The 26,546-nt window shown below is 38.6% G+C and overlaps 1 protein-coding gene across 2 annotated transcripts; it reads left to right on the top strand.

Moving 5' to 3' along the window:
* The first annotated feature begins 1,038 nt into the window (after positions 1-1,038).
* On the top strand, positions 1,039-26,043 carry vps54 (VPS54 subunit of GARP complex). 2 transcript variants are annotated; one of them, XM_008417854.3, is made up of 25 exons: positions 1,039-1,250; positions 1,418-1,480; positions 6,746-6,920; positions 8,257-8,498; positions 9,892-9,976; positions 12,168-12,202; positions 12,593-12,721; positions 13,379-13,764; positions 14,702-14,828; positions 15,440-15,469; positions 15,805-15,912; positions 16,005-16,060; positions 17,261-17,357; positions 17,463-17,806; positions 18,796-18,925; positions 19,009-19,190; positions 20,373-20,485; positions 20,620-20,683; positions 21,134-21,239; positions 21,485-21,572; positions 21,650-21,771; positions 21,853-21,933; positions 23,353-23,460; positions 23,561-23,655; positions 24,770-26,043. In XM_008417854.3, the coding sequence occupies exons 1-25, from the start codon at positions 1,233-1,235 to the stop codon at positions 24,873-24,875; spliced, it is 3,090 nt and encodes a 1,029-aa protein (XP_008416076.2). In that variant the 5' UTR covers positions 1,039-1,232; the 3' UTR covers positions 24,876-26,043. The 2 variants fall into 2 exon arrangements, with proteins under 2 accessions (XP_008416076.2, XP_008416084.2); XM_008417862.3 differs by lacking the exon at positions 15,440-15,469 and having other exon boundaries at positions 1,041-1,250.
* The last annotated feature ends 503 nt before the right edge of the window (positions 26,044-26,546 follow it).

Here is a 26,546-nt window from a genome sequence, read left to right on the forward strand (position 1 = left end):
TACTCAAGTACTGAGTCACTGATCTTAACATCTGAGTTAATATTTTAAAATGTTAAAGTTCAAATTCTGCACTGTAATAAAAATAAATACAACATAACAGATTCAGGCAAAAGAAAAATGCTTAGGTTTGTCCTTCATTTGCTGTATTTTTATTTCTATTTCAACTGTTTGCTTTTATATTGTTTGACTTTTTATTATTTGTCTATTTGTTCACTCAGTTAGCCATGGAGGATAAATAAAGTGATTCTATTCTATTCTAGGGTTGTCAGAAATGTACACAAGACATAATAGTGATTCTTACTCAAATAAAAGTAAAAAGCGAAGCAAAACGACCAGAGTAAATGTAACTAGTTACTACGCACCTCTGTAAACTTGTTTTATGTCAGTAGAGGTGCTTTTTTGTGTACACTTTCTGAAGAAAACGTCTGAATTACCTCCAGAAGTCAGCGAAGCTTGGCAACTACACTGCAAAAACACAAAATATTTCCAAGTAATTTTGGTGCAAATATTTTACAACACTGGAAGTAAGACAAAACTAACTTACAGGTAATTTTTTAGCAAGATACAGAGGCATATTTAAGTAAATAATTCCTTAATATTGATGAAAAAGTATTTGTTCTATTGTCAGATAAATTAACTTATAACATGGGAAAAATGTTTTATATTAAGCAAAAATAATCTTCAAATGGAACAAGTACCTTTTCATCAATATTAAGGAATTATTTACATAACAACAAGCCTCTACTTTTTTGCTAAAAAGTTACTTGTAAGTTAGTGTTGTTTTATTTTAAGTGTACAAAGATATTCGGACTAGAAACCTGCCTAAAATACTTTGTAAGATTTTGTGTTTTTGTAGTGTTGCTATTTATTTGATTCAGGTATTTTGGAGCAGATATGCCTCTAAAAATCGCAGGATGCTCTTACGGAGCTGAAGACCCCAGCTGTAAAGGTTGTGCCATTCCCAAACTTGAGCAGGTGATTGGTTATGCATCACCTGGCAGTCATTTGTCGGCAGCGTGAAGAGCAGGGTGCCGAGTACATATCCCTGAGGAAAGACCTTTTCTGTGTTCTGTGTAATAGTTCAGAATGTTTTGCTTGTTGAGGAAAAGTCCAGCTACCAGTTAGAGAGGAAGGTGTTGAAGTTGTTCTGCTATCGTTTCTGGATTATTAACAGCAGTTGAATGTACAACAGTTATAAGATCCGTTTTGGTCCGGGTGATTAATTTAAAGCAATGGAATGGTTGAAAAGAGTAAGTCAAGAATTTATGCTAAAAAAAAAAATGTTCTGGCCAGCAGGTGGCAGCAGCAACCCTGCAGAGAGAAACTGAAGGAAAACAGTTTTGCTTTGCCTCAGCAGTGCATGATGGTCGTTGTACCGGTGCTAGCTTGTTCTGTATGAGTGTTTGTCATTTTCCAGTTCCTCCTGTGTTCCTGTGATGCTGAAGAGGAGAGATACCTGCTACTGCGCTTTACTAGACAGGTAGGGGCATGGCTGAACTCCACAGTCACTGAACATTTTGTTTCGTTTATTGTGTGTGTGTGTGTATGATCTGGTTGGCTGCTCTTTTTAAGCCTGTTAGCATTAGCCAGTCTACGTGTAACCGCAGCTGATAGCATTAGCATTAGCTAGAGGCACAGACAACAGATACTCTGCGTCGTTTCACCTTGTGATATCAAAAGGAAAAGTGCTTGCGTGCGTCGTGTTTTTGGTATTTTGTTTTAACTTCGTTGTCAGCTCTGGTAATGGTAATTGAACAAGCACAGGCGAAGAAGAGAGCTGAGCTAAAGCTAACTGGCTAGCTCCCGTCTCTTGTTTTTTTTTTTAAGGGAGCTTCAATCATGATCTTACAGTTCAGCCCAGCAACACAAAGTCTCAATAAAAAGTTAATATTTACCTGGAAACGTGTCAGTATTGTCCCCTACCGATCAGCCTCCCCCTCTCTGTCTGTGCTAGCTGTAGGACCCGATATGTTGATGTCTATTTTATTTCTGTTGCACTTTACAAACAAGTTGCACTTCAGTGCTGCACTGGCAGAACAACAACTTTGATAGGGGTAAATAAAACACACAGACACGATTAATGTAATTTAGTTTGAGATTCTACCCAAGATCAAAATAGAAATTAAAATATAAGTGCTGCTTAAACTAATTCATTTAAGCAGCACTTAAATGAATTGGTAGATTAATTCAATTCAGTACAAAATACTTTCTTTATCACAAAGGGAAATTTAAATGTTATAACTCGTATTATCCAAAATTGTTCAGAGTTGTTGTTGATTCTGATGGCTGTGGGCAGGAAGGGTCTCCCATAGCAGTATGTGTTAAAGCGATTCTGAAATGGCCTCTGACTGAAGACACTGTGTTTTTCCTTCACTGTTGCGTCTCCAGTTCAGTCTATTGTTCAGAGGAACACCGAGGTGTTTATTCTCCTGAACCTCCATGTTTTCTCCCATGATGAAAATAGTTTGATCTAATCTTGTTTCTTTTAAAATCTGCAGTCCTCTTCCTCATTTTGTTGACATTTAAAATAAGATGATTGTTCCCACACCGTGGCACAAAGTGCTTCGTCAGCCCTCTGTACTTCTTCATGTCTGAATCACCTGATGACTTCAGGACTCTGACATGTGAAGTTTTGGTGTCACAACAGAGAATTTATGTTCACCTCTGCTACTTCTCTACGTTTATTTTTATTAAAACATTTTTAATGTTCCTTAACTTAATATTGTACTTGTTTACAGTCCTAGTATACACATGGAAAAACCATAATGTCACATTCTGTATTAAACCAGTTCTAGTATTTTGATGTCCAGAAGACGCAGAGATGAATATTTTTATTTATATTTTTTCCCATGTATTTTATTTTACCTCTGATAATAATTTTGCCAATTTCTCTGGGAACTGAAATATCAACATTTAAGGGAAAATGAACTGCATTGTAGCAGCAGAATCTCTTCTTTGCCTCCAGAAATTTTTAGATGATCGTGTTCAGACATTTGCCACAGAGTCAGGAAAAGCGTGGACATTTGAGACGGAATATTTAAAAGAACTAGAGCTGCAGAAAATGGCGACGTGCAATCATTCTGTTCAATATCTGTGCTACTGTAAAGGACTGCTGGGATGCAATCTTTGGTTTGATATCTTTGCTCCTTGTATGTATTTTACATGCGTCTGCAATCTTCATGGCAATAATGCATACTTTTCCAGCTGCTTGGTCCTTCCTAGATGTATATACTGAATATATTTGAACAAGTCTTGTAGAAAATTAAAGAAGCGGTTTGGACCTGAGTTAATTTAAATGGCAGAGCCTGTGTGGGCTCTGAAACAACACTTTTCTAAACTATGAGGCGTTTCCTTCCTTTTTCTGCCCATTTGTTTCACTGAAACTGACATCTGAGTCCCGTAAAGGTTCAGTGATCGATTTAAACATTTAGGATATTCAGCAGTCATTATGAACTTTTACAAATGTCAGACCTATATGATCAGACATGAATATTTTTCTTAAATATGCTCGTTTATCATCTAATTATTCTCTCTTGGGGGGGAAAAGGCAGGTGGAATCCCTAAGCATAATTTGCATGGATTTGATAAATAAGAACTATTGGTTTTATTTGAGGTTTTAACTGTCTCTTATCTACTTGTAGGAGGTAAATTTACATAAAAACCCCAGTTGTTACTCATCCATGATCTCTTTGCAGGACATGTTTTATGGACAGAAAGTGGTGGAAGCTCAGATTGTTTCTGAAGATTTTAATAAACAGGATTTATACATATCCTCAATTTCAATCTCTGTTTACTGACCAGAATCAATAAAAAATGTGTGTCAGACTGTAATCAGTGTAGCTTCCTTAGACACAGTGTTATTGTGGTGTTAACACTTTATTTGGTTCCTTAAAGCTTCATAAATCTGTGCCTGTCATGGGACTAGAGCTGCAACTAACCATTATTTTTAGTAACTGATTTTTTTCTTTTTGATCAGTTAAAAAAAAAAATCACATTCTTCAGATTTTTCTTTTAAAGACTTGAGCCTCCTTTTGTAAAAATTTATAATAGGGTGTAGCGCTGATGTTTGTATTGTTTCAGAAACTCATACTTGGGAAGCAAAAAGTGAGATTTTTATTTTTCTTTTTATATTTTTTACATAATTTGAACCAGCAGATGCTAAAACTGCTACATGAGGAGTTTTGGATAAAACATATTTACAGACCAAATTTTTTTCTTGACAATTTGGAAGGATGAAAAATGTATAAATTTTTTTTCCGCTTAGTTTGATTTTTTTTTTTTTTTTTAATACTAAATTTGGCTCAGTTTAAAAAAATATTTTTATTTAATATTCTACCAGGTGAAGCTAAAATTAGGACATTTAAGTAGATTGGGGTAAAAATTGCTTTCATTTTTAGATGCAAAATATATATTGTACATTTTTGTCTTTTTCAATTTGTCTGAGCTGAAGCTAAAATTAGGTCAATTGAGTAGATGAGGGTAAAAAATAAAGTTTTTCTGGAGTTTTTTAGATGCAAAATGTGTATATTTTTGTACAGTTTTGGCTTAATTACTGCTCTCACTTTGTCCTTTGAGCAGATGGTCTTTTCTGGATCTAAACTCCAGCTAGCGATTAATCAATTACTAAATTAGTTAATTTTTAAAAATAATTAATCATGTCAGCCCTAAATTCATCAGTTATTTCAACTGCCTCGTGTAATTATAACGTGACTAAAACAAGCCAAGCGAGTCTAAAGAATTATGCTCTCAGATTGTTGTTCTGACGTTTGCGTTACTAGTAGTTGTGATGGCAATAATAAGGTTCCGTATGTTTCATGTAATCCTTTCTTCTGCGTGATGGGATTAGCAGCAGGGGGTCTTACGCCTCATCAGTCCAGTTAGAACCGAAACCGTCTGAACATCCCGACACTTTCTGTAGAAAATCCCACAGGACAAAGGAAACTGCAGCGAGCCAAAGTGGAGCCCCAACCCGTCCTGAAATGGGCCCAAACTCCAGTAGTTGCCATTAAACTACATCAGCTCTCGTTTTCTACTCGTAACAAGCTGCAGGTGTGGAAGAAGCAGCACGCGGGGCTTCATGTCGCCTGAATGTTGACTGGTGCAGCAGTGATTAGTGCAAACATGAGCAGGTGCCACTTCCTGTCGCTAACATTTTCTGTCAACGTGGCAAAAAACAAGTGGAACCAAGTGATGCGTCAAGTAGAAGTGAGAATACATTCTGTTGGTTTTGCTTTGCTGCTTTATGTGGTAGAAAAATGTCCAACATCTTAACATTGTTAGTGATGAATTACTCCAGTAATTGCCAACTAATGTAGTAATCGATTAATCATTGGCTACAGTATACAGACTCAAAAATACAGTTTGCTGAAAGAACATTCAGAGCAGTAAATGTGCCAAAACTTTACAAAACATTTGTACATTTAGCATTTAAGACGAGAACAAAAAAAAACATCTGTAAATATGTTCTACCCAAAACTGCTTCATCAAGTTCAAATTCTGTTTTTTAATCTCCTGTTGATCACATTTTGTTGTCCAGCTATTATTCAATTAATCAACTACATATATATTTATTTAAAAACCAGCTCTACACAGTTTTGATGTCAAGTTGAGCAGAAAGGACGGAGCTTTTCGCATGTTAATGATAAAAGCGTTTTTTAAGCTGCAGATGCATCTTTTGTCACAAATGATCAAGTATTTTTTACCCCAGTCTAATCTGTTGATATATTAGTTACACCAAAAAAATTATATGTTTTGCATATAAGATTTAAAACAAAAAGAAAGCAAATTTTTTGGTCTGTACATAAGTTTTACCCAAAGCTCCTCAAGTAGCATAGATTTTACTTCATTTGGTTTAAATTCTGTAAAAAAGGGAAAAAAACTTCTAAGCATGTTTTGGTGCCCACTAATTAATTTGATTAGTCATAATCACATTAAATTAATGCTGTTGCTGCAATTTAGGCAATATATATTTTTTATTTAAAAAAAGGAATTGTTTAAATGCATCTTTTAGTGAATAAAAGATGTTTATATGAAAAATACAGAAAAAAATCTGCTGGTACAAATGTACTAATTGTAATTTAAAAAGTACATTATTTAAAAAAAAAACTACTAATTATAAATAATTAAATATGGAATTTAATTATCTTATAGAATATACAATTACATGAATATCCATCCATCCATTTTCTTACACCTTTGTCCCTTAGTGGGGTCAGGAGGGTTGCTGGTGCCTCTCCAGCTAACGTTTCGGGCGAGAGGTGGGGTCACCCTGGACAGGTCGCCAGTCTGTCGCAGGTCAACACAGAGACACACAACCATACACACACACACATTCACACCTAGGGGCAATTTAGACAGACCAATTAACCTGACAGTCATGTTTTTTTGGACTGTGGGAGGAAACTGGAGTACCCGGAGAAAACCCACGCATGCACAGGGAGAACATGCAAACTCCATGCAGAAAAACCGGGAATCGAACCCAGAACCTTCTTGCTGCAAGGCAACAGCTCTACCAACTGCGCCACTGTGCAGCCAATTATTACATGAATAATTAAATCATATTTTATAATTAAAAAATGGTTAATAATTGACTGTGGCAGCCCTTCTAAAAATACAACAACATTTAAATGGGTTGAATTTTCCTCAGATTCCCACTGTATTTTCTGCTGTCGTCATGAATTCCTTAAAAGATGTGAACCTTTCAGAGCCGTAAACCTCCAGGTGTTTCTCTTGTTGGCGTTTGCAGCTAGCCTCCTGGGAGGCGAGTCCCGATGCCATGGCCTCCAGCAGCAGCTCCTCCCCGCTGCCTCGCCGGGCCGGTGGGGGCCGAGACGGGGTCCACCTGAAGGAGCGTGGCCTCTCCCCGCTCCGCAGCCGGGGCATCCGCTCCCTGCCCGACGTTTGCCCCAAGGAGCCAACCGGTGAGCAGGAAAAACACAGCTCTTCATCGTGCTGAACCATTTTTGCTTCTTTTCTGTATCTTTTCGCACCTGAAGAACCGGGAAAAAGTTCTGACGGGTTAAAGCCTTATGTTTTGTTTTATGGTATAAAATTGGAAGATTCTCTACACATTTCTTTTTTTTTTTTTTTAGCAGGTTATTAATATTCTTCTCTAATGAGCTGATGTCATTTTTTTTAAAAATAATCCTTTATGCCCAAATTAGAAAATCAGTGCAGAGTTTGAAGAGTTGACCTAGTTACTCTTGTTTTCAGGTGTTTTTAAATTTCAGTTCTTTTTGAACATGTTTCCCCACATGTAGACATAAAGTTGAAACCAGAAATTTACATAGACAAAATGACCAAACGTCTCTTGTTTTAGGTCAGTTAGAATTAAGATTATTTCTATTTGCTAAATGCCACAATAATGAGAACATTTACGCATTGATGTCTTAAGACTTCTGCAGATTGTAGCACAGCAATGAAAGCAAAACAGAATGAAATGAGTTTTAAATGATTCTGGTCAGCTCTAAGTATTTAATATCTAGGTGTTTTTATGGGAATGTGGATCTTTCAGATCAATCTGAGAACCAATTTTGATAGGTAAACTTAATTTTATTGTCATTAGCGCGGGCGCTGGTCTTGGTCTCGGGTTCGTGGGCTGACTACAACTCTGCTACATGGCTTTGGTTGCCACCTTTACTCCTTTCAGTTGGATTTGTTCTAATAAGTCACTATGAGTTCATGCTATGTTGAAGGAGACAATGTTTCCATTCCTGAATTATGTTCATAGATCACATATCTAAGACTAACTTTACAGAGAATAACCAATAGAATGTTATCTGGCATGTTTATTAAATGCACTTTTATGTATTAAATTCGGTTCACTAGATTTAGCATTATGTTATGTATTCAGCAAGTACTTTTACTTTTAATACTTAAGCATTTTTAAAAGCCAGTACTTTTTTACTTACTTACTTAAGTAAAATGTTAATGTGGTACTTTTACTTAAGTAAATTTTTTGAGTACTTTCTCCACCACTGCTGAAGAATCAGAATAATTAGTCTCTTCATGCCCAGATGATGATGTCATCGCTGTGGAAACTTCTGGCAGGTTAATTAATACATTAATTACACACAGCTGTATCTAAACTTCTGGTTTCTACCCTATATGTGTCAAAAATAAACCCGTCCGTTGTGTTTATATTGATATTTTGCAGTAATCTTTAGTTTTTCTTTCCATTTATGATTTTAAGGATGTTTGAGTTTTAATCCAGCATGAAATCCGGTCTGGATTCACGTTTGTGTGTCCGTTCTGCAGGTGAGGGGAGGGGTCTGCACAATGGTCCATCCGTGGTGGCGGAGCACGACCGGTGGACGGTGTACAGTTCAAAGGTCAACCTCCCCGCCGCGCTGAACGACCCGAGGCTGGCGAAACGAGAGTCGGACTTTTTTACCAAAACATGGGGGCTGGACTTCACGGAGACGGAGGTGATGCCGTCTTTCCACCTGCCCAACATCTCCAGGGAACACTTTGGGCCGTACTCACAGGAAATGACTCAGGTAAACACTCAGCTTTGTTCTTCAGAGCCTCGTTGTCCTCTGATTGGACGCCTGACGTCCAATCAGCTGATGACGGCAAGTACATTTTTATAGCTACCGGTAAATTTAATTTAAATTTAAACAAAATTATGCAAAAAAAAAAACATTTTGCAATTTAGATGAAAAATAAAAAGACTTTGTAAATATTTTCTACCTTTAACTCAAGTGGCATAGTTTTTAGCTTTACCTGGTTCAAATTCGGTAAAGAAAATCTCCTATTAAACTAATTATTGTTGCATCATTAATTGGTCAATCAAAAAAAAAAAAAATCAACAGATCAGAACTGTATCAATAAGTCGAGCAGAAAGGCTGAGCTTCTCACATGCTGCTCGAAGTACTTATTTTATTTTTTGCTGCAGATGCATCCTTTGCTACAAGCGAACACTAATTTAGGCACGTGTCAAACCCGAGGCCTGGGGGCCAAATCTGGCCCGCCGTAGATTTTTGTGCGGCCCTCTAGATGCCAAATTACATCAAGTCCCTCCAGTTTGTCTTTCACAAATCCTTAAAATTCACGCAAAATTAACAGGTCTCCACGTTTTTTTTCTAATTTTACTGCAAATTTTTCTCAGAATTGGTGAAAAACATTGTGTTTCAGTCACTGCTGCCTCAGCCTCACTTGATGTGAAGTAATAGTCTGTGATTGATGAGATGAGTATTAAAAAGTCACAGTTAACATCAATTAGCGCAAATATCATAAAAATTCCTTACAAATATTTCTAAATTAGTGTCACAAAATATGTGATTTTGAGAACAAAAAGCCACAAAAACACACAAAATCCTGGAGCTGCAGCAATTTACTAATATTTTACACAATATTAGAAATAAAAATATTTATAAGTGGTTAAATGAGAATCTACAGTGTACTGTGTTTTTTAAATCCGGTTAATTTTCAGAATAATTGCTAAAATAATCGTTTGTTGGAGCCTTGAATTTAAACATTAAATTTAGTAAATTTTGCCTTTCAGCCACATTTTTTTAAATGATATAAAAATAACAAACTGGTCTGTACCGATGACACAAACCTTTCAGACTTTTTTGTTTTTTCGTAGTGAAAGAAATTAAAATTTTCAGTCGGCTTCATGTAGCTGTAAAAGGAAATGATTTTAATTTTGACCTTTCTTAATATAAATTCTTGTAACTTCAGCACTTTCTTTCCATTAGTCATCTAGCTTAGAGGGAATCATGTGACCAACCACCTGCATGTTTATCATTTCCTCCTTCTGGTTTCAGAATGATAAACTTTACAGCTGCTGACGTTTCTGTTTCCTTCCTCCTGCTGCATGAAGTTTTATTAGTCTTTCGCTCGTTTTGGTCTGAAACGTTTATTTTCTTTGTATGCTGTTATTTTTAGAGGGAACGAATCCATGAACGCTGCAAGACGATCTGCCCCAATAAAGATGATGTGGATGCAGCTTCCAGTATCACCACCAACCACGGTATGAATTATTCAGACTCTCCCTCCCTCTGCTTCCTCTATAAACCGATCAATGAAAAATGATGCTGCCTTCAGCGCAGTGTTGCACAACACAGCGTTAACAATATAGAGACTAAAGAAGACAAAATAACTGAGGATATTTTACACAAGCAGAAAGTAATGTGGGTTTTAATGAACTGCAGGAGCAACTTATTCTTCAGGTTTTAGGAAAATCTCGAGGCCAAGTCTGTCACAATAAATCAACCGCTTGATAATTTCCATTCTGATTTTGTTTGTTTTTTTTTGAAGGATTGCTTTGTCTGCAGTACATGTCAAACTCAGGCCACAGGGGCCAAATCTGGCTTTTTATGAGGCCCTCTAGACTCTTAAAGCAGTGGTCCCCAAACTACGGCCCGCGGGCCGGATCCGGCCCACCTCCACATTTGGTCCGGCCCCCTGAACAATGCCAGAGATCATTCAGATTTTTTTTCATGTATTGCATTTTCCGGTTTATATGTGGATTTTTCTTCAACCACCAGGGGGCTCTTTAGCAGGAAGTGTGTCCTGTAAACTGTGGGTGTTTTGTTTTGCATTGCTGCCATCTGTTGGACTTTTAGGGAACTGCTTGACTTTTATGTTATTTAATCAGTACGGTTGTTTGCTAGCAGTAGAGCAGATGAACACGTGTTTGTTATGAACGCCGCATTCCAGGTCGAGTTCTTCGAAGCCTGTAAGTAGCAGCTTATACTTCAAAACGAGCCTTTATGTTAACATATGAGGAATTCATATGTTAAAGTTACTTTCCCTCAATGGAATACTAGTCAGTCCCAGTGACTGTTTCACTAACGGTTTTTGCCCATGTGCTTTCTGGGTAAAAATCAATCTAGAAATGCGACCCCAGCCCCTCCCGTCAACAACTTACGGCAGTGCAGGTGATAAACGTGTAGCACTTTTTCTGTTACAAACTGACGCCGGCCCCCCACCAGAGAAGGGAAAAGTTATGTGGCCCTCACAGGAAAAAGTTTGGGGCCCACTGCTCTAAAGTGACATAAATAGAACCGTCATGATGACAGTGTGCTTAAATATTGTTTTATCAATTCATTTTATTCTTTTACTGCCAAATTGCATCAATTATTCACTTCAGTTTCTTGTGAATTATTGAGAAAATTCATGCAAAATCAACAAATCCCTGCACTTTTTTGTGATGATACATAATTGTGAATTTATTAGATTTTTTGCAAAAATGGGAAGTCATTGGATCTAAATGATGGTTTACTCCCACCTGCAGGTGGCAGTATTTACTACTTCTACTAAACGCCTTCCTCAGCCTTACTAAATGTTGAGTTATAATCCATAATGATATGGCGAGTCGCATTTACTATCATAGATAAGTGCAAGTATTTCTAAATTACCGCCAGAAACACTTTTTATTGCATAAAAATAAAAATCGAACGGAAAATCATGAAGGGACTGAAAAGATGTTCAATGTCGTTCAATTTAAACGATATTTTAACAATTTAACAAGTTTTATCAATACATTCTGGCAGAACCGGCCCTTTAAGAACATTTATGATCTTGATTTGACCAAAAGGAAAATGAGTTTGACATCCCTGGTCAGCAGAGACGCTGCTGTCCGTCTACGATTGATGAGACTGAGGTCACTCTCTGTAATCTGATTGGCTGGAAATGTTTTCCAGTTTTTCCCCTTGTCTGCCTTTATGAGCATCTTAAGGATGAGTGGTTACTACGATCACTGAGTTTAATTTCTTTTTCTTTTTCATGTACAGAAAGTGATTTTATTAGTTTGGGACCAGCTTTTGTTTAAACACCGTAAATGTTGGAATAAATAAGATTTCTTTTAACTACGTTATATTAAGCTGTTCTTAGCTGGAATGTGCAACACTTTAGTATTTTTTAAAATTTTTTACAAATATTTTTTTAAAGAAAAGTTGCATTTAAAACTGGTTGGATGAGGTTATAAGCAGGGCGGCGCATAACAAAAATAGGGACAAAGTTACAGAAAAAAGTCAGTTTTTTTCTTTAAAAAAAAAAAAGGTGAAGCTTTCCTTCACTTTGAGTCATCAGTAAACTAAATGAACTGTTAATGCAGGATGAGATGTTGCTTATTTTTTTTACAATAAATCCCTGATTTATTCTTGGTTTTTAAATAACTGAATAATAAACTTTTTCCTTGTTTTTTCGTTTTCCTGCAGACAAATCCAGAGCTGAGCTCGAACAAGTTCCAAAGGTAAAACGTCTTTACTTTCTGCTGTTTGCACTTGGAGGGAAAGTTTATGACCGATTATAAAAAGTAATGTCTGAAATATAACTTTTAACAAGGTGCCATTTAAGGAGTGGCATAGTTTTAGGAGAATTGTCTTGAATCTTAAATGCAAAATGTATATATTTTTTGCTGAAGTTTTGCTTAGTTACTGGTCTGAGTATGTTTTTTTTTTTTTTGCTTGTTTATATATTCTTGATGTTTCGTTGTTTCCATTAACTGGATATTTTTACCTCTACTGCCTCCAAAAATATATTTTGGAGGATGTTATTATGTGAATAATGGTTTAATTTAAGTGAATCGGTGGAAAAAGCTGGACACAGTAGGTTTTGTGCAATAACCTGACCTGTTTTCCAGATTTTTATGAGGCCAGAGTTTGCTTTGGAGGATCCAGCTACCTTCAACACGGTCCTGCCTTGGTCACACTTCCACGGCGCGGGAGGGAAAAGCAGAGACGTCGCTTCCTCCAAGCTGCTGCAGGAAAAGGTGAAACATGCAGAAGAGGAAACAAGTTCAACATTTCCGTATTAATCTGTTCAGGAGATGATGATGACAGTATGGGGGCCAGACTAAGATTTTTTTTTTTCTTCTTTTCTTTCTCATGAGAATAAAGTCATGATAATTTGACAATGACGTCATATTAGCAGAATAAAGACACAATATTACCAGAAGAAAGTTGCATAAACACTAGAAAATAGTTGCATTAATGAGAGAAAGTCATAACATTATGGCTTTATTCTCACCACATTCTTTTAGCACTTTGACTTTTTATTCTTTTTTACACCGTTTTCTTATATTACTACAACTTTATTCTGATAATATTATGACTTTACTCTGCTAAACTTGTGATTTTAAGAGTTTATTCTTGCAATTTCCCTGTTTTTTGTTTTGTTTCCTTATCCTGGCCCTATTACTCCATCGTAGATAACAAATCTTCCTTAACGTTGGAGTTTTAGACCTTTACAAAAAGTCTCATTTTATGGCACCACAATGTTCATCTTAAAGTAAGAATACACATTTTCATTGTTATATTTTTAATTTAGTGAGATTTCCATTTGCACCCTTTCTTTCTGGAACTAATCAGCAATAGAAATCCCTTTAGGTTGAATTTTCTCCAGTATTGATGTAACTTCCTTCCTCCAGCTGAGCCACTACCTGGACGTAGTGGAGGTCAGCATCGCTCGGCAGATCTCTCTGCGCTCCGAGGCGTTTTTCCACGCCATGTCCTCTCAGCACGAGCTGCAGGACCGGCTGCAGGAGACGCAGCAGGCGGTGGCCGTCCTGCGGAGCCGCACCGCCGCCATGGACCGCGTCATGTGCCAGGGGCCGCTGCGGGCCCTCCGCATCGCGCTGACTCGCAACAACTGCGTGAAGCTGCACAACAAGCTGAAGCTGATGGCGGCAGTGCATCAGACGCAGCCCACCGTGCAGCTGCTGCTCTCTACCTCAGAGTTTGTTGGAGCGCTGGAGCTGATCGCCACCACCAAGGAGGTGCTGCAGCAGGAGCTGCAGGGAATCCACAGCTTCAGGTGGGAAGAAGCTTCCTGTGTCCTTCATAGTGCAGCTTTTTATTTTCCTAGCTCCGTGGTTGATGTTTAATCTTGTTGGTTGACTTGGCAGCTGACTTTTCTCTTCTATAAAGTGGGCAACATTTTTCATATGCTAAATACAAAAAGTCCATTACATTTTAACACTATTGTATTTTTCTGTATTAAACACTGTCTGACTGAACAGAAAATTATGATTTTCTCACATTAATAAACTTAAGCATGTGTAACAGGAACCTCTTAGGTTACTGAATAGGAAAATGAAAATAATAAAATATGTGAAACACTTAATCCCCCATGAACAGAGAGATGTTCATACAGACATAAAGTCTGTCGTTGCTCTTGAAGGAAAGTTAAATCTTCGCTCCATAAAGTGATTTAACTCACGACAGCCTTCAAACTCAACCTTTGTCTTCATTTTCCATCATGTTAAATTTTTTCTGCATTATCCCTTCAGCTTGTCTGACATCCTCACCTTCGTAGCACGTCACCAATTTTTATTTGAGAAGTTGACATTGCGCCAGCTTGCAGCTCAGCTGAATAAAGCGCTATTACGTCAAAACTTAAGGAACCTGTCAAGTGCTTATATTTCAAAATAAAACTGAATGAAGTGCAATTTTTTCATCCCACACCAGACTGTTTTTTGCTGTTTTTCTTTCCCTTTCTGGGATATCGCCACCATCTTTATTTCTGTATCAACTGGCTCTGCTCAATGATGACCAGCGATGCCCTCTGCTGGTTGGCGGCCAAACTACAACACTAAAAGAAGGTCCAAGTGGACATTAGAACAAATTTTAATCTAATAAACCTTTAATCAACATTTAGTTGTAAATCAATTATTTGCATCCCTTGTGCAAACTGAACCCACTTCCACTCACTGATGTCATGATTTTGCTCTGTGTGTGTGTGTGTTCCTCAGACATCTGGGCTCCCAGCTGTGTGAGCTGGAGAAGCTGATCGATAAGATGATGGTGGAGGATTTTAGCATGTACGCCCGCAGCGACCTGAACCGCAACCTAAAGGAGGAACCACAGGTGTTGGAGAAGGTTTGTTTTCAAAGCTTTTCTTCTTTCTGTTTTTATAAAGGTTTTGTTGGCTCTAGTGGCCTTTATTTGAAAGTAGTTTGACAGGAAAGAGGGTTATGAGAGGCGGGGAAGACATGCGGCAAATGTCACCAGGCAGGGAATTGAACCTGCGACCACCGGCATGAGAACTAAGGTCTCAATATGTGGGTTGTGCTTTGCCCCTGCTCCACCACAGCACCCTTCTTGCTGTTTTCTATAAAAAAATAAAAATAACATTTCTGAGAGTTATAGCAGCTTCTGCATACGAGAACTGTTTAGTTTCCACACGTTTCCGTCCAGACCATCTTTAGTGCTCGCATTTTTCTAAAATTTTGTAGCACTTTCTATTTTTACTTTCGTCTGTTTTGCAGCAAAGGGAATAGATTTCAGGTTGATTGAACCGAACCGATTCTTCAGAATCTGCTTTGCAAGAAAAAACTAGTTCAGTTTGTTGGGTTTTTTTTCTTCCGTCATTCAGTTTTTTAATTTACAAAAGCAATTTATGCTATAAACTTTTGGATTTTGTTTGAATAGGCCGAGTTTTGTAACTTTGGAGTTGATTCTGTGTTTAATGGATGCTGTGCTCATCACAGGTCCATAAACCAAATGCTGACTCTCAAAAGGTTGGACACACACACACACACCACTGACGATCTGATTCAGCCAATCCATAAAAGCCCATCTGCTGCTGAAATCAGGCTCAGATCCCAGATTGTGAATCAGGGCTCAAACCTGCATGAAGATAATTTTTAGATGGAGATCTAGATCCGATCATAACGTCCTGATTGTTGATGTTTAAACGCGTTCAGTCTGTTTGACATGATTGCTTCCCGTTTTAATTACTACTGATCTTTTTCCTAAGCATGTGGAACAAATCAATAAATCAATGTGAAATAGAAACGTGTCTTCAGCCCAGGTCGTGTGGACTCAGCTTCTGCTGCTGTTTCTGTGTTTAAAGGAGCGTCTGGAGTCGCTGGTGTTCGGGCTGCTGCGGCAGAGGAAGCTGGACTTCCTGGATATTTACAGCGACGAGATGATCGCAGCTGCCAAGGCCATCGTCTATCAGGTACAGATCGCCACGGTTTGTCGCAGTCTGTGCATCGTAGAGCGACGTGTTGAGATTTCTCTCTCGTTTATTGGATCTGCTTGTTTTTGCAGTGTGTGGCAGAACGTGTTGTTCACATAGAAGAAATCGACACCGAAGTTATCTTAAAGTAAGTTCCCTGACCTGTCCGTGAATCCTGGGCTTGTTTAAGGTGTTCAAACACAGATCGATTCTGATATGGGTTATTTTTATTTTTCATTTCCTGTCAAGTCCTTAACTTTTCCACCCAAACGAATGCTTAACTGACTCTAACAGGAAATAAAGACCACACAACTGGAACCAACATTTAGTTTTTATACTTACCAATAGACCTGCGACAGACTGGCGACCTGTCCAGGGTGACCCCGCCTCTCGCCCGGAACGTTAGCTGGAGATGGGCACCAGCACCTCCTGACCCCACTAAAGGGACAAGGGTGTAAAGAAAATGGATGGATGGACTTACCAATAGAATCAAACATAGAGAACCAACATTTAGTTTTATCAGAACAAAAACCAGATAAACCCCCATGGTTTATAAATTATGGACACCAGTCACATAAAAATGTGATTTATATCATTAAACTGCACACAGTAACTGCTTTTAGTCAGGTTTTTGAATTTGTAGGTTCATTAAATAGTGGAGAAAATGGTAAAATTAATCAGTTTTTGGATGTTTAAACTTGATAAATTTCTTAAGAATAACCATAACCATTATAAATTCCAATTAATCATGATAAATTACATAAATTCCCACTCCTGTAAGTAACATTTGAACAATGAGGATTGACTTTTATAGAGCTGTTGTCTTTAAAAATAACTACAGCTACAGAGCAGCATAATAACCAGTAAAACTCCTGGGCTATAGATTAAAATATATATATACTCTGTGTCTTTGACCTACATGCAAAACGCTTTGAGTGGCAGAAAACTGACACTGCACAGCACTTTGGCAGTGAAGCTGATCAGAATCAAGATCCATAAATTTAAACTTAGCATTTCATACTTTTAAATCCTTTCTTTCCACATTTGGATCATTCAGTTGTGGGTTTGTAAAGTAGGACAGGAACTCTTTGTCTAAATTCATCATTTTTGTAGCCACAGGCCCCAAAAATAATGTATAGATACCAATGCTGCACCAAGAGAGACTAACTTCAAATTTTCTGCAGTAATAGACTCCAAAAGTACAACAAAATGTATTTATCCTTTCCACTTCCAAATTGAGCTTTTTGTTTTTCTGTGGCATAAAACCAACAATTGTTTGTGAATTTAATGATGAAATATGAAAAGGAATGAATATTGTATGAATTTCCAAACGTCCTGTTTGTTTCAGGCTAGCTGACCAGATGCGTCTGATGACGTTCCCTCAGTGGTTTGAGCTTCTGGAAAACATCTTTGAGAGTTTCCTTCTCTTCCTGCAGAGAATCAAGGTGAGGGAAAACCCAGTTTATTACCCATCTCGGATAATTAACGACATGTTTGGGTCAATACACTGACATACAAAGTCTTATTTTCTTCCTCTTTCTCTTTCCTAGGATACCTTAAATGTGATCAGGAACGTAGTTCTTCAGGTTCTGTCTTCAAGCCATAAGAATCGACTCCTGGCAGAAACCAGTTCGGCGCCAGCGGACGTCTCCCAGGGGCCAGTGGCCCTGCAGGGGGAAGCTGAGCTGGCTTATCTCACCCATGAGGGTCTGTTCATCAGTGACGCGTTGAATGAAGCCCAGCAGCAGCAGCAGCAGGAGTCGGGGGTGGCGGGTCTGGACCAGCGCTCTGCGGCGGGCTCAAGGTTCCAGCAGAACCGGCCTGAAGCTGCTGCAGAAGGCGACTCTTCCTCTGGGATCTCTGAGGTTTCTGCAGGCAGAGAACACGGCTTCATGTACGTTTCCCAGTGTCAGCATTTTATGTTTTTGTAATTAAATTTGCTATAAAAAGTCTTAAAATATTTTAAATTCATAAAAAAAATTTAAGTTGGCCTTAAGTTTAATTACAATTATTAAATTCTGCTGTTTTTTTTCTTTCCTTGTTTTTTCCCTAGATATTTTTTTTCAATAAAAAGGAGGTGATTTATTATTTTTATTTTATTTAGGACACTTTTTTTGACCTAAAGTGATTTGGGGCATTATTTTAGGAAGGTGAGCATATTCGTATGCAGACATCTTCACTGCGTTCTGACTCAAGGCGGTTAACTAGCTGCTAATTCACCATTGCTAGCTAGCTGGCTTTTTTTCAGTTGGGTAGTAAGTAGTTGCATTTACGTAAGTAGCTTTGGTAACCAGCACGGGCCACTTACCATTTATTTACTCGAGTAAAACTCCTGCATACTGTGAGTAACTTCACTGAATACAGAATAAACGTGTTTTCATCAAAAATTCACCAGACACTGACGCACATCAGCAGCTTTCGTTAGTTTCATAGGTTTTATTTTGAAAAACTGATTGGAAAATGGTTTCTTTAGCCTGAATTTTTTTTTTTTTCATCTTGGTCTTTAAATTACCAAAATTTCCACTTACCTTTATATTTTGGTCCATCTGATTTAATTTCTAAATATTAAATTATTGTTTTGATAAGTTGGTTAGACAATATTCATTTTTGCCACTTTCTCATTTCTGTTGCAAACCTTTATGAAGCTACTTGCATTTTGTAAAAAAAAAAAAAAAAAAAAAAACTTTTAAGCTTGGCGCTACAGGGTTTGAGTGTAGAAAGTCATTATGGAGTGAAAGAAGGACAGAGCTACAAACAAACCCCAGGAAATTCACAGTATATCTCCCAACCGCCCCTTATGGTTGTACGATCTTTGTTATAAGTTCAGATGGAAATGGCCGCCTGCTAAGCTAAGCTGTAAACGGTGAATCTGCTTGTGTTCAGCTCTGGTGAGAACCCGATGCCCACTGAAATGGAGCTGAACCGCGTCATCAACAACCTGCAGGAGCTGCTGTACGTAGCTTCCGACGTTAGCCACGACCGCTGCGTCAAAGTCCTGACGGCCAGAGCCAAGGTAGCGTGAGATCGGTGTTTTCAGAGAAAAAGATCCGGTTTTTGGGGTTTCTGTTCGTTTTCATGAAGCTTTCCTCCCGACAGGACGGGTCCCTGGAGCGCCTGAGCTCGGCGGAGTTCGTGTCGCTCTCTCAGGCGGTGGAGGGCTTCGTCAGGGATACGGAGGATCTGTGCGGCAGGCGCAGCGTCTCCCTGAGGGGGGCGCTGCAGAGCCAGGCCAACCGCTTTGTCAACCGATTCCACGAAGAACGGAAGACAAAACTCAGGTAAATCTGCTTTCCCCCCCCTTTTTTTAAATCACATTTTTATGTATCAATATCCATCTGATGCTTTATGCTTTATTAAATTGATTTATTATTTTACTGCTGTATCTTTTGACTTTATGCACTTTATATGGCGTCCTTAAGTGTCAAGAAAGATGCCTATAATTACAATCCAGTTTTTCCTCACTGTTGCCGTCTGGAAAAATTACCGTATTGCATTAATAATGGCACACAAGATTAGCCATTGTTTGCACAAGAAATTAAAGTAATAATGAGAAAAATGTCAATGCTATTACAGAAAGAAAACCAAATTGGACATATTGTGATATACATGCCAAGAAGCCTCATGTAGAAATAAATCAAAACGACAAGATTCTCCACTGTCTCATTTTGGGAACAGTCCTGTTGAGGTGTTTTTGCTTTTTCATTAGATGTAAGCAAATATTAAAACGTAATATTAAAAAGAATGCAGTGAATTCCTCTTTAAATCAGGTAAACTTGCTGCTTGCATGGGTAGTTGTGCATTGATGTTTAATTCTAAAATCAACAAATCAATTACTAAATCGGTTTGAAAAAAATCTCCTCCCCTCCTTTCAGCTTCACTTTTCAGATCAGTTTGTTTTTATTGACAGTAGTGGTTGTTGTCTTTACTTTGTGCCCTGCATGAATATTAATAAAAACAAATCCAGTTTTTCCTCACTGTTGCCGTCTGGGAAAAAAACTACTTTCCAAGTTTGGACAAATATAAAAAAAGTGGAAAAGTGTGAAAAATACTTGTATTTCTATTTATTCATTTTCTCATATTTATCTAAAAGTTGTATCCACTTATCAGTTTATCTGCTTTTCCATCTGTTTATTCAATCTATCTATTTTTAGTTGTATTCTTTCCTTTTTTACAGATTTAATGTCTAACAAATTGGAAACGCCTGACACGTATTCATATTAAAGTTCAGGTATTTCAAAAAATTGGCAAAAAAAAGTGTCTTCAGTCAGAGGCTTCTCCAAATTTGTTGTAACACAGACTGCTACAGGAGATCTATCTTGCCCACAGCCATAACCATCCACAATAACACTTTAATTAAGCGAGTTACATGCAACTCTGCTCTTTCACAGTGTTGAATTTGACTGAATGTTTCCAGTACCAGGCAGGTTTTCTGAAGGTTTGTTTTTATCGTTTCTGCGCAGCCTCCTCCTGGATAACGAGCGCTGGAAGCAGGCCGACGTTCCAGCAGAGTTTCAGGATCTGGTCAACTCCATCGCTGACGGCAAAATATCTCTACCGGAGCGCAAAGTGTCAGGTCGGCCCAAACATCCAGTCACAGTTGCTGCATTCATCAGTCATAATGCTTTCTGTAATAGTCCCTGTTCAGTGAGACACTAACAGTATATAAATGTTAAAAACGAACTACTAAAGTAACGATTTATCCTACAGGCACAGAGGACAGAAAACCTGCAGACTTTCTGCTCGTCAACGGCCAGAAATACGCTGTTGTCGGGTAAGTTTCCTCACACAGGGAGTGAACACAATGGAAACTTTTAATGTGGTTTAGTGATGTTGGAGACCAACTTGAACTCAATTCTTGGGTATAAATGAATTTAATCTAGGGCTGTCGACGTTAACACACAATTAATCTAAAAAGTTTAACGTGTTGGCATCTTATAACGCAGATTAATCGCTTTATCCTTCCACTGAAGCACAACCAGTTCACAGTTTTCTAAATTACGTTTGAAACAAAATTGCTTCTTCTGATGAATATGAAAACATGGAAAACTGAGATGTTTGGTTTGAGACACTAAAATATTTTCTTGAATATTTTTTGAAGTTTGCTTAATGACGTAGTGGCTATAGTGGGATTAATCCGATTACACTTTTTTATCCAGCCGTAGCCGTAACACATGACCTGAATGCAGCAACCAGAGCAGGTTTCTGCTTTCTGTTTGTTCAGAACCGTTCTGCTGCTGATCCGGATCTTTCTGGAATACTGTCAGTGTGTGAACGACATCCCATCCATCGCCACAGACATGCTAACGCGTCTGTCGGACCTGCTCAAGGTGAGGAGCTTGACAGACGGACGTCCCAACCCAGTTCATCAGAACGGAGTCGCCATGACGACTGTGTTCAGTGGGGAAGCTAACGGTTAATGTCAGAGATGTCTCAAAAACAAAGAAGCATCTGTACTGTAGATGTAAATGTGTGGTGTATGTTTTTTAGCCTCTGTTTTTGTGAAATTAACACTTTGAAAGTCAAGATTAACCAAAAATCTTGAGGTTTACTTCCTGTTTTCTTCCTGTTGCAGCACTTTAACTCCCGCAGCTGCCAGCTGGTCCTCGGAGCAGGAGCTTTGCAGGTCGTCGGCCTCAAGACCATCACTACAAAAAACCTGGGTACGCACCAACACTGAACCCATCATTCTGACTTGGTTTTGTTTGATTCTGAGCGGCATTGCTGTGTGTGTGTGTAGCATTAGCATCCCGCTGCCTGCAGCTGGTGGTTCACTACATTCCCATCATCAGAGCACATTTTGAGACCAAGCTGCAGCCCAAACAGTTCAGTGTTCTCAGACACTTTGACCACATCATGAAGGTAACTAAAAAAATCATTTTGACTTTATATCCAGATCTTTGGTGTGATCACTGGAGGATGTTTTTTGTTTTTGTTTTGCAGGACTACAACGATCACATCTCAGAAATCTCTGCCAAGCTGGTGGCCATCATGGACAGCCTGTTTGAGAAGTTTTTATCAAAGGTAACATCAGAAACTCTATTTGCATGAATCTCGCATGACCAAACGATTAGCTGGTCTTCTCACTCCTTCTCTGTCTCATCTTTCGGCCATCTTGGTCTTTTCTCTGGTTCTGAAACCGACCGGGCTGACAGTGGTACTTTCATGCTCATCATGTCGGTTTGTACCGGCCTTGGGAACATTTTGTTCCGGCTTTGCCGACTGATTATTTCAAGTTGAGAGATATTGGAAAAAATCATTTGGGTTACGTTCACACAGTAATCCAGTCTAAACAACCCGATTCTGAACTTTACACCCCCAAAAATCCGATCTTTGCCACTTCCACATGTAGCTCTTAATCAGATACGAATCCGGTTGTTTTCAAAGTGTCTCCAGTCTCAACGATGAGGCCAAATTTCATCCAAGTTTTACGCCATTGTTGAAACGTGTGTAAACAATGACTGGAAATTATAATTAGTCTGAGTCGCTGAAGTTCATCAGGTCACAATCACACCATTGTTAGCTCCAGCTAAACATCCAAACAGACGTGTGTGGTTTCTTTTTATTAGCTTCCTTTGTCTTGGTGTGATTGTGTGACGATGGTGTCGGTTCCCATTGCTGAATAAAACTTTAAAATCGATCCAGAATTGGCTCCGTTCATTACTACTTCTGTAAGCGGGCCGCTGTTGTGTGGCGTCAACATTCCTCGTTTGCACATCTGAGTCGCTTTGGAGTTGTAAACCATTTACACAGAAGCGTGTTCCAGTAGTTTCACTGTAAAAAAAAAAAGAAAATCCAGTTTCTGTTTAAAAACAAACAAAAAAAAAGAATCTGAATTGAGCATCAATGTCTGCTGTGAGCCTTGGTGACCGGAGTCAGACGGCGTTATTCTAAAAGTCTGACGTTTTTCTGCTCAGTAAACGCACCATGCTCAAACGCTGCCAGGTCAGAGAGGAGACGACGCTCCTTGCTGCTGAAGTGAAGCAGCCTCTGTGGTGTGGGGGCAGGAATGCTCTAGAAAGGAAACTTTATTTTTTTACAGAGGGATGTCAGCTGCTCCTCCAGGCAGCTTAGTGGCGATATACACAACAGGAAGCTGAATGTTTTAGTAAAGGTTCTCTGAGTCCCCTTTTCTTCTGTTGGAAACTTTTTGCCCATAAAGTTATGTTTTTGTTTTTTTTAAATCTGGAAACTAGACTAATGACGTCAAAATTACATGATTATAAATAGTAGGGTTTTGATTTTGAACCTCCTTAGCAGCATTTTCACTGCAGCACCTTAAAAAAAAATCCCAAATCAATCAAGAGATCATAAGTTGAGTTTATTAACAGATATAGTCGGTGACCTCCTGATTGGATAACTTTTGTTGCTGGGTGTGAAGTCCAGGTGGATCTGCAGCAGCCAGGTGAGTTACCTGCTGTGATGTTGTTGTTTTTCCCTCAGTATGAAGTGAAAGCCCCGATGCCGTCGGCCTGCTTCAGAAACATCTGTAAACAGATGGCCAAGATGCATGAAGCCATCTTTGAGCTGCTGCCTGAAGAACAGACTCGGGTGAGGTTCAGGGTTAAAGGTCACCTTTCAGTAAAATAAAATGTTTTATTTAAAAAAAAAAAAAAGTTGAGCTGGACTGGAAACGTGTTTTTCTGCACAGATGCTGTTTCTAAGGATCAATGCTTGTTTTAAAATGCACCTTAAGAGGCAGCTGGCTCGACTCGGGGTCAGTAATGATGGAGGACCGCAGCATGGGTAACACACACACACACACACACACACACACATACACACAAGCCACTCATTACCTCTTTCTAATAATAATCTTAGTCTTAGTTGTGATTTCATACATTCTTTTAAACCCAAAATTGAAACGTAAGCAGCACTGGTGTATAGATCAATAAGTTAATAGAATACAACTTTTTACAACAAGAACCAGAATCCTAAAGTTGAAAGTTCTCTGTTGGGTCAAATAGTTTTCCAACTTAAAATACAAAATCATTTTTTGTTTTAATCTGCACAACTATGAATTAAACACAGAATATTTTAATGAAACAAAGAGGCAATTTCTTAACTTTTGCTGTAATTGGTTTTTTTTAGTTAATTAGATTTTATTCTGCAAAATCTGAGTTGATTCCCAGCAACAAAATGAGAAATTTCTTCAAAAAAACCTTCTATTAACACATTTAATAGAATTAATTTGCTCTAGTTTTCTGGCACATTTCAATCCAAGGTACGTTGAACTGAGTAGAAATAATATTTTTATAAAATGTACAAAAATGTGTTTGTGTGTTTCTGCATTAGAAGACATCAGACTTTTTACAATATGTGAAAAATAAAACTATGCAAACAGGGACATGCTAAATGTTATTTAAAATGAGTAAAACTGGCCAAATACCAGCAGAAATGTTTTCAAGTGAGTTTTTCTTCATTACAAGAATAAAGTAGTAGTTTCATGAGAATTCCAACTTAAAAATGGTTGTACTTTGGTAAAAGTTTTACAGGTAAGTATTTAATAGAAATACTTAATTTTTAAACGCATCAGAATCAAATGATCAGTAGCAGGATTTTCAAACAATATTTCTGAGAAGAAACAACACAAACTGACCTGGTTGCATCAGATCCTGATGACTATCAAAGTTTTTTTCACATTAAAAAAACCTTTTTCTGTAATTTTAAGATGTTTTTTCCTGGCTAAGCTGCATATTTATTCTGCTTATATCACTTTATTCTCACAGTAGAACAAAAATGATGATCCTGTATTTAAAAGCCACTTTTTGAAAATACTTTCCGTCATTTGTAATTATTAACATAATGAAACACTTGCGATCAGTTTCCCTATATCAGTTGTTATAAACTGTGTCTGCAGGCTGGTGGTGGTGGACGTGGCCTTCTACACGGAGAACATCCTGGCTCTGAAGAGCCTGGAGCGACTCGACCTGAACATGGCCGAGATCTGGGAGCAGAAGAGGTGATGGAGTCTGGACGTCCAGATCAGACGATACCCTAACGCCCAGAACCGGCGGCTGATCCTGGCCACAAGTGGCCGTCTGAGACGAGGGGCGGAGGAGGCCCCGCAGGGACCAAAAAAAACACTAATCTAGGAGAAGAGGAGCAGCGGCGGCGAGCTGGAACGTTGACGGCTACAGAGACCGAAGAAAACGCACACAGTCTCCTTCAAGCTATCGCCACCTCGTCCCACTGTGTGCAGTTCAACACAAACGCTAGTAAATTATTGGAGTTGCTTAGTGGGAGGAAGGAAAACTAATGGTGGGGTAATTTATTTTTCTGACTTCTTGCAAACATTCGTAATTGGGACAAACTTTTTTCCTTCAGCTGGCTGCAATGTTTAAAGGGTTTTTCTTACTTTTATACGATTAACAAAACAGCTTTTTGGGACTTGAGGGGAAATCGTGATCCTGAAGAATCTGAAGCGTCCCCGACTGTGAACGCATCTCAAACCTCAGCTTCATCCTGTCGTTACCAAAGTCAAATTGTTTCTAACGTGGGGATTCTGTTGATTAACCAATCATGCATCACGTCTTCTTTAGCTGGCTGCTACTCAGGCTTTTCTTTTTTTGTTTTTTATCATCAGAGAATCCCATACACACCTGCTGTTTGGTAATTATCAGAGCACGATGATGAAGAGGAGAGCAGAGACCAGCTTGTAGCTTTTCACTGGCAGATTATGAAACGGTTGGATTGAGTTAAAGTCCCTACAGGTTTAAAGGTTCAGTGCGTTTAGTTCTGTTCAGCAGCGTTTCCCCACTTCAGCTGCCTCTGTTCAATTATAATTTAGGGGGAAGTCGGGGTGCTACGTTCTCCTACGAAGGAAAACCGATAAAATCCTAACAAACATCGGATGTGAATCAGTGATGGTCTGAAGTCGGTGAACTGGAAACTTCTTGAGCACATCCGTCTCCTGTATGACACTCGAAGCATGAACGCTCATCACTGTTTGCATCAGAAGTGCCTCCTTTTGATCTGCTGTTAGACGACACATCTGAGCTCTTCGACACGGTGTGCCTACCATACCACTGTGTCTGTGCAAAGGAGAGGGAGAGAGTCTGGGAGCATGTATGAGTCCAAAAAGATGTTGATTTCTTCAATCCTGCTGTGAATAAAATGGGATGATGGACTGCACTGTGTTCTGTTTATTTATGGCATGTTTTCTGCTGTCGGTCAGATTTCATTTCAAAGAGGGAGTTTATCATTAGCCATTGCCTTCCTATGCTGTCCCACTTCATTCAATCTCAATTCACAGCTCACTTTTCAGATTAAAAGTTTATTTTTTTCAGTTTCAGACTTGACACACCCCAATGGCCCCAATTTAGCTCCATATTTCTCCCATTGACCTGGATTCCTCCGGTATAATTTCAACCGGGCCAATCAGCAAGCAAAAGTTAACGATGACGTCGGTTTTCTGCGCTTTTAGATTTGTAGTCTGCTTGTAGTTTTGTCAATGGCGGCGGTGGAAGTGAACTCAAACCGTTCAGTCCAAGGCCGCCACGTTTCCTAATATAAAGCAAGTTGATTTAATCAAGCACACATTTTTTCTATCTCAATTATTTAGAAAAAAAAACACGCATTGCTTCCTCCCACCCCATAATGGTGCAACTTTGTGGCTGTGGGCAAAATGCATTTGG

This window comes from Poecilia reticulata, chromosome 1 (assembly GCF_904066995.2).
Source record: "Poecilia reticulata chromosome 1, P_reticulata-male-v2, whole genome shotgun sequence".
NCBI lineage: Eukaryota > Metazoa > Chordata > Actinopteri > Cyprinodontiformes > Poeciliidae > Poecilia > Poecilia reticulata.

Coding starts and splice junctions, on each gene's coding strand:
- vps54 (XM_008417854.3), top strand. Junction 18,926..19,008: donor TCCTGACGGCCAGAGCCAAG/GTAGCGTGAGAT, acceptor TCCTCCCGACAG/GACGGGTCCCTGGAGCGCCT. Junction 20,684..21,133: donor CAGAAATACGCTGTTGTCGG/GTAAGTTTCCTC, acceptor CTGTTTGTTCAG/AACCGTTCTGCTGCTGATCC.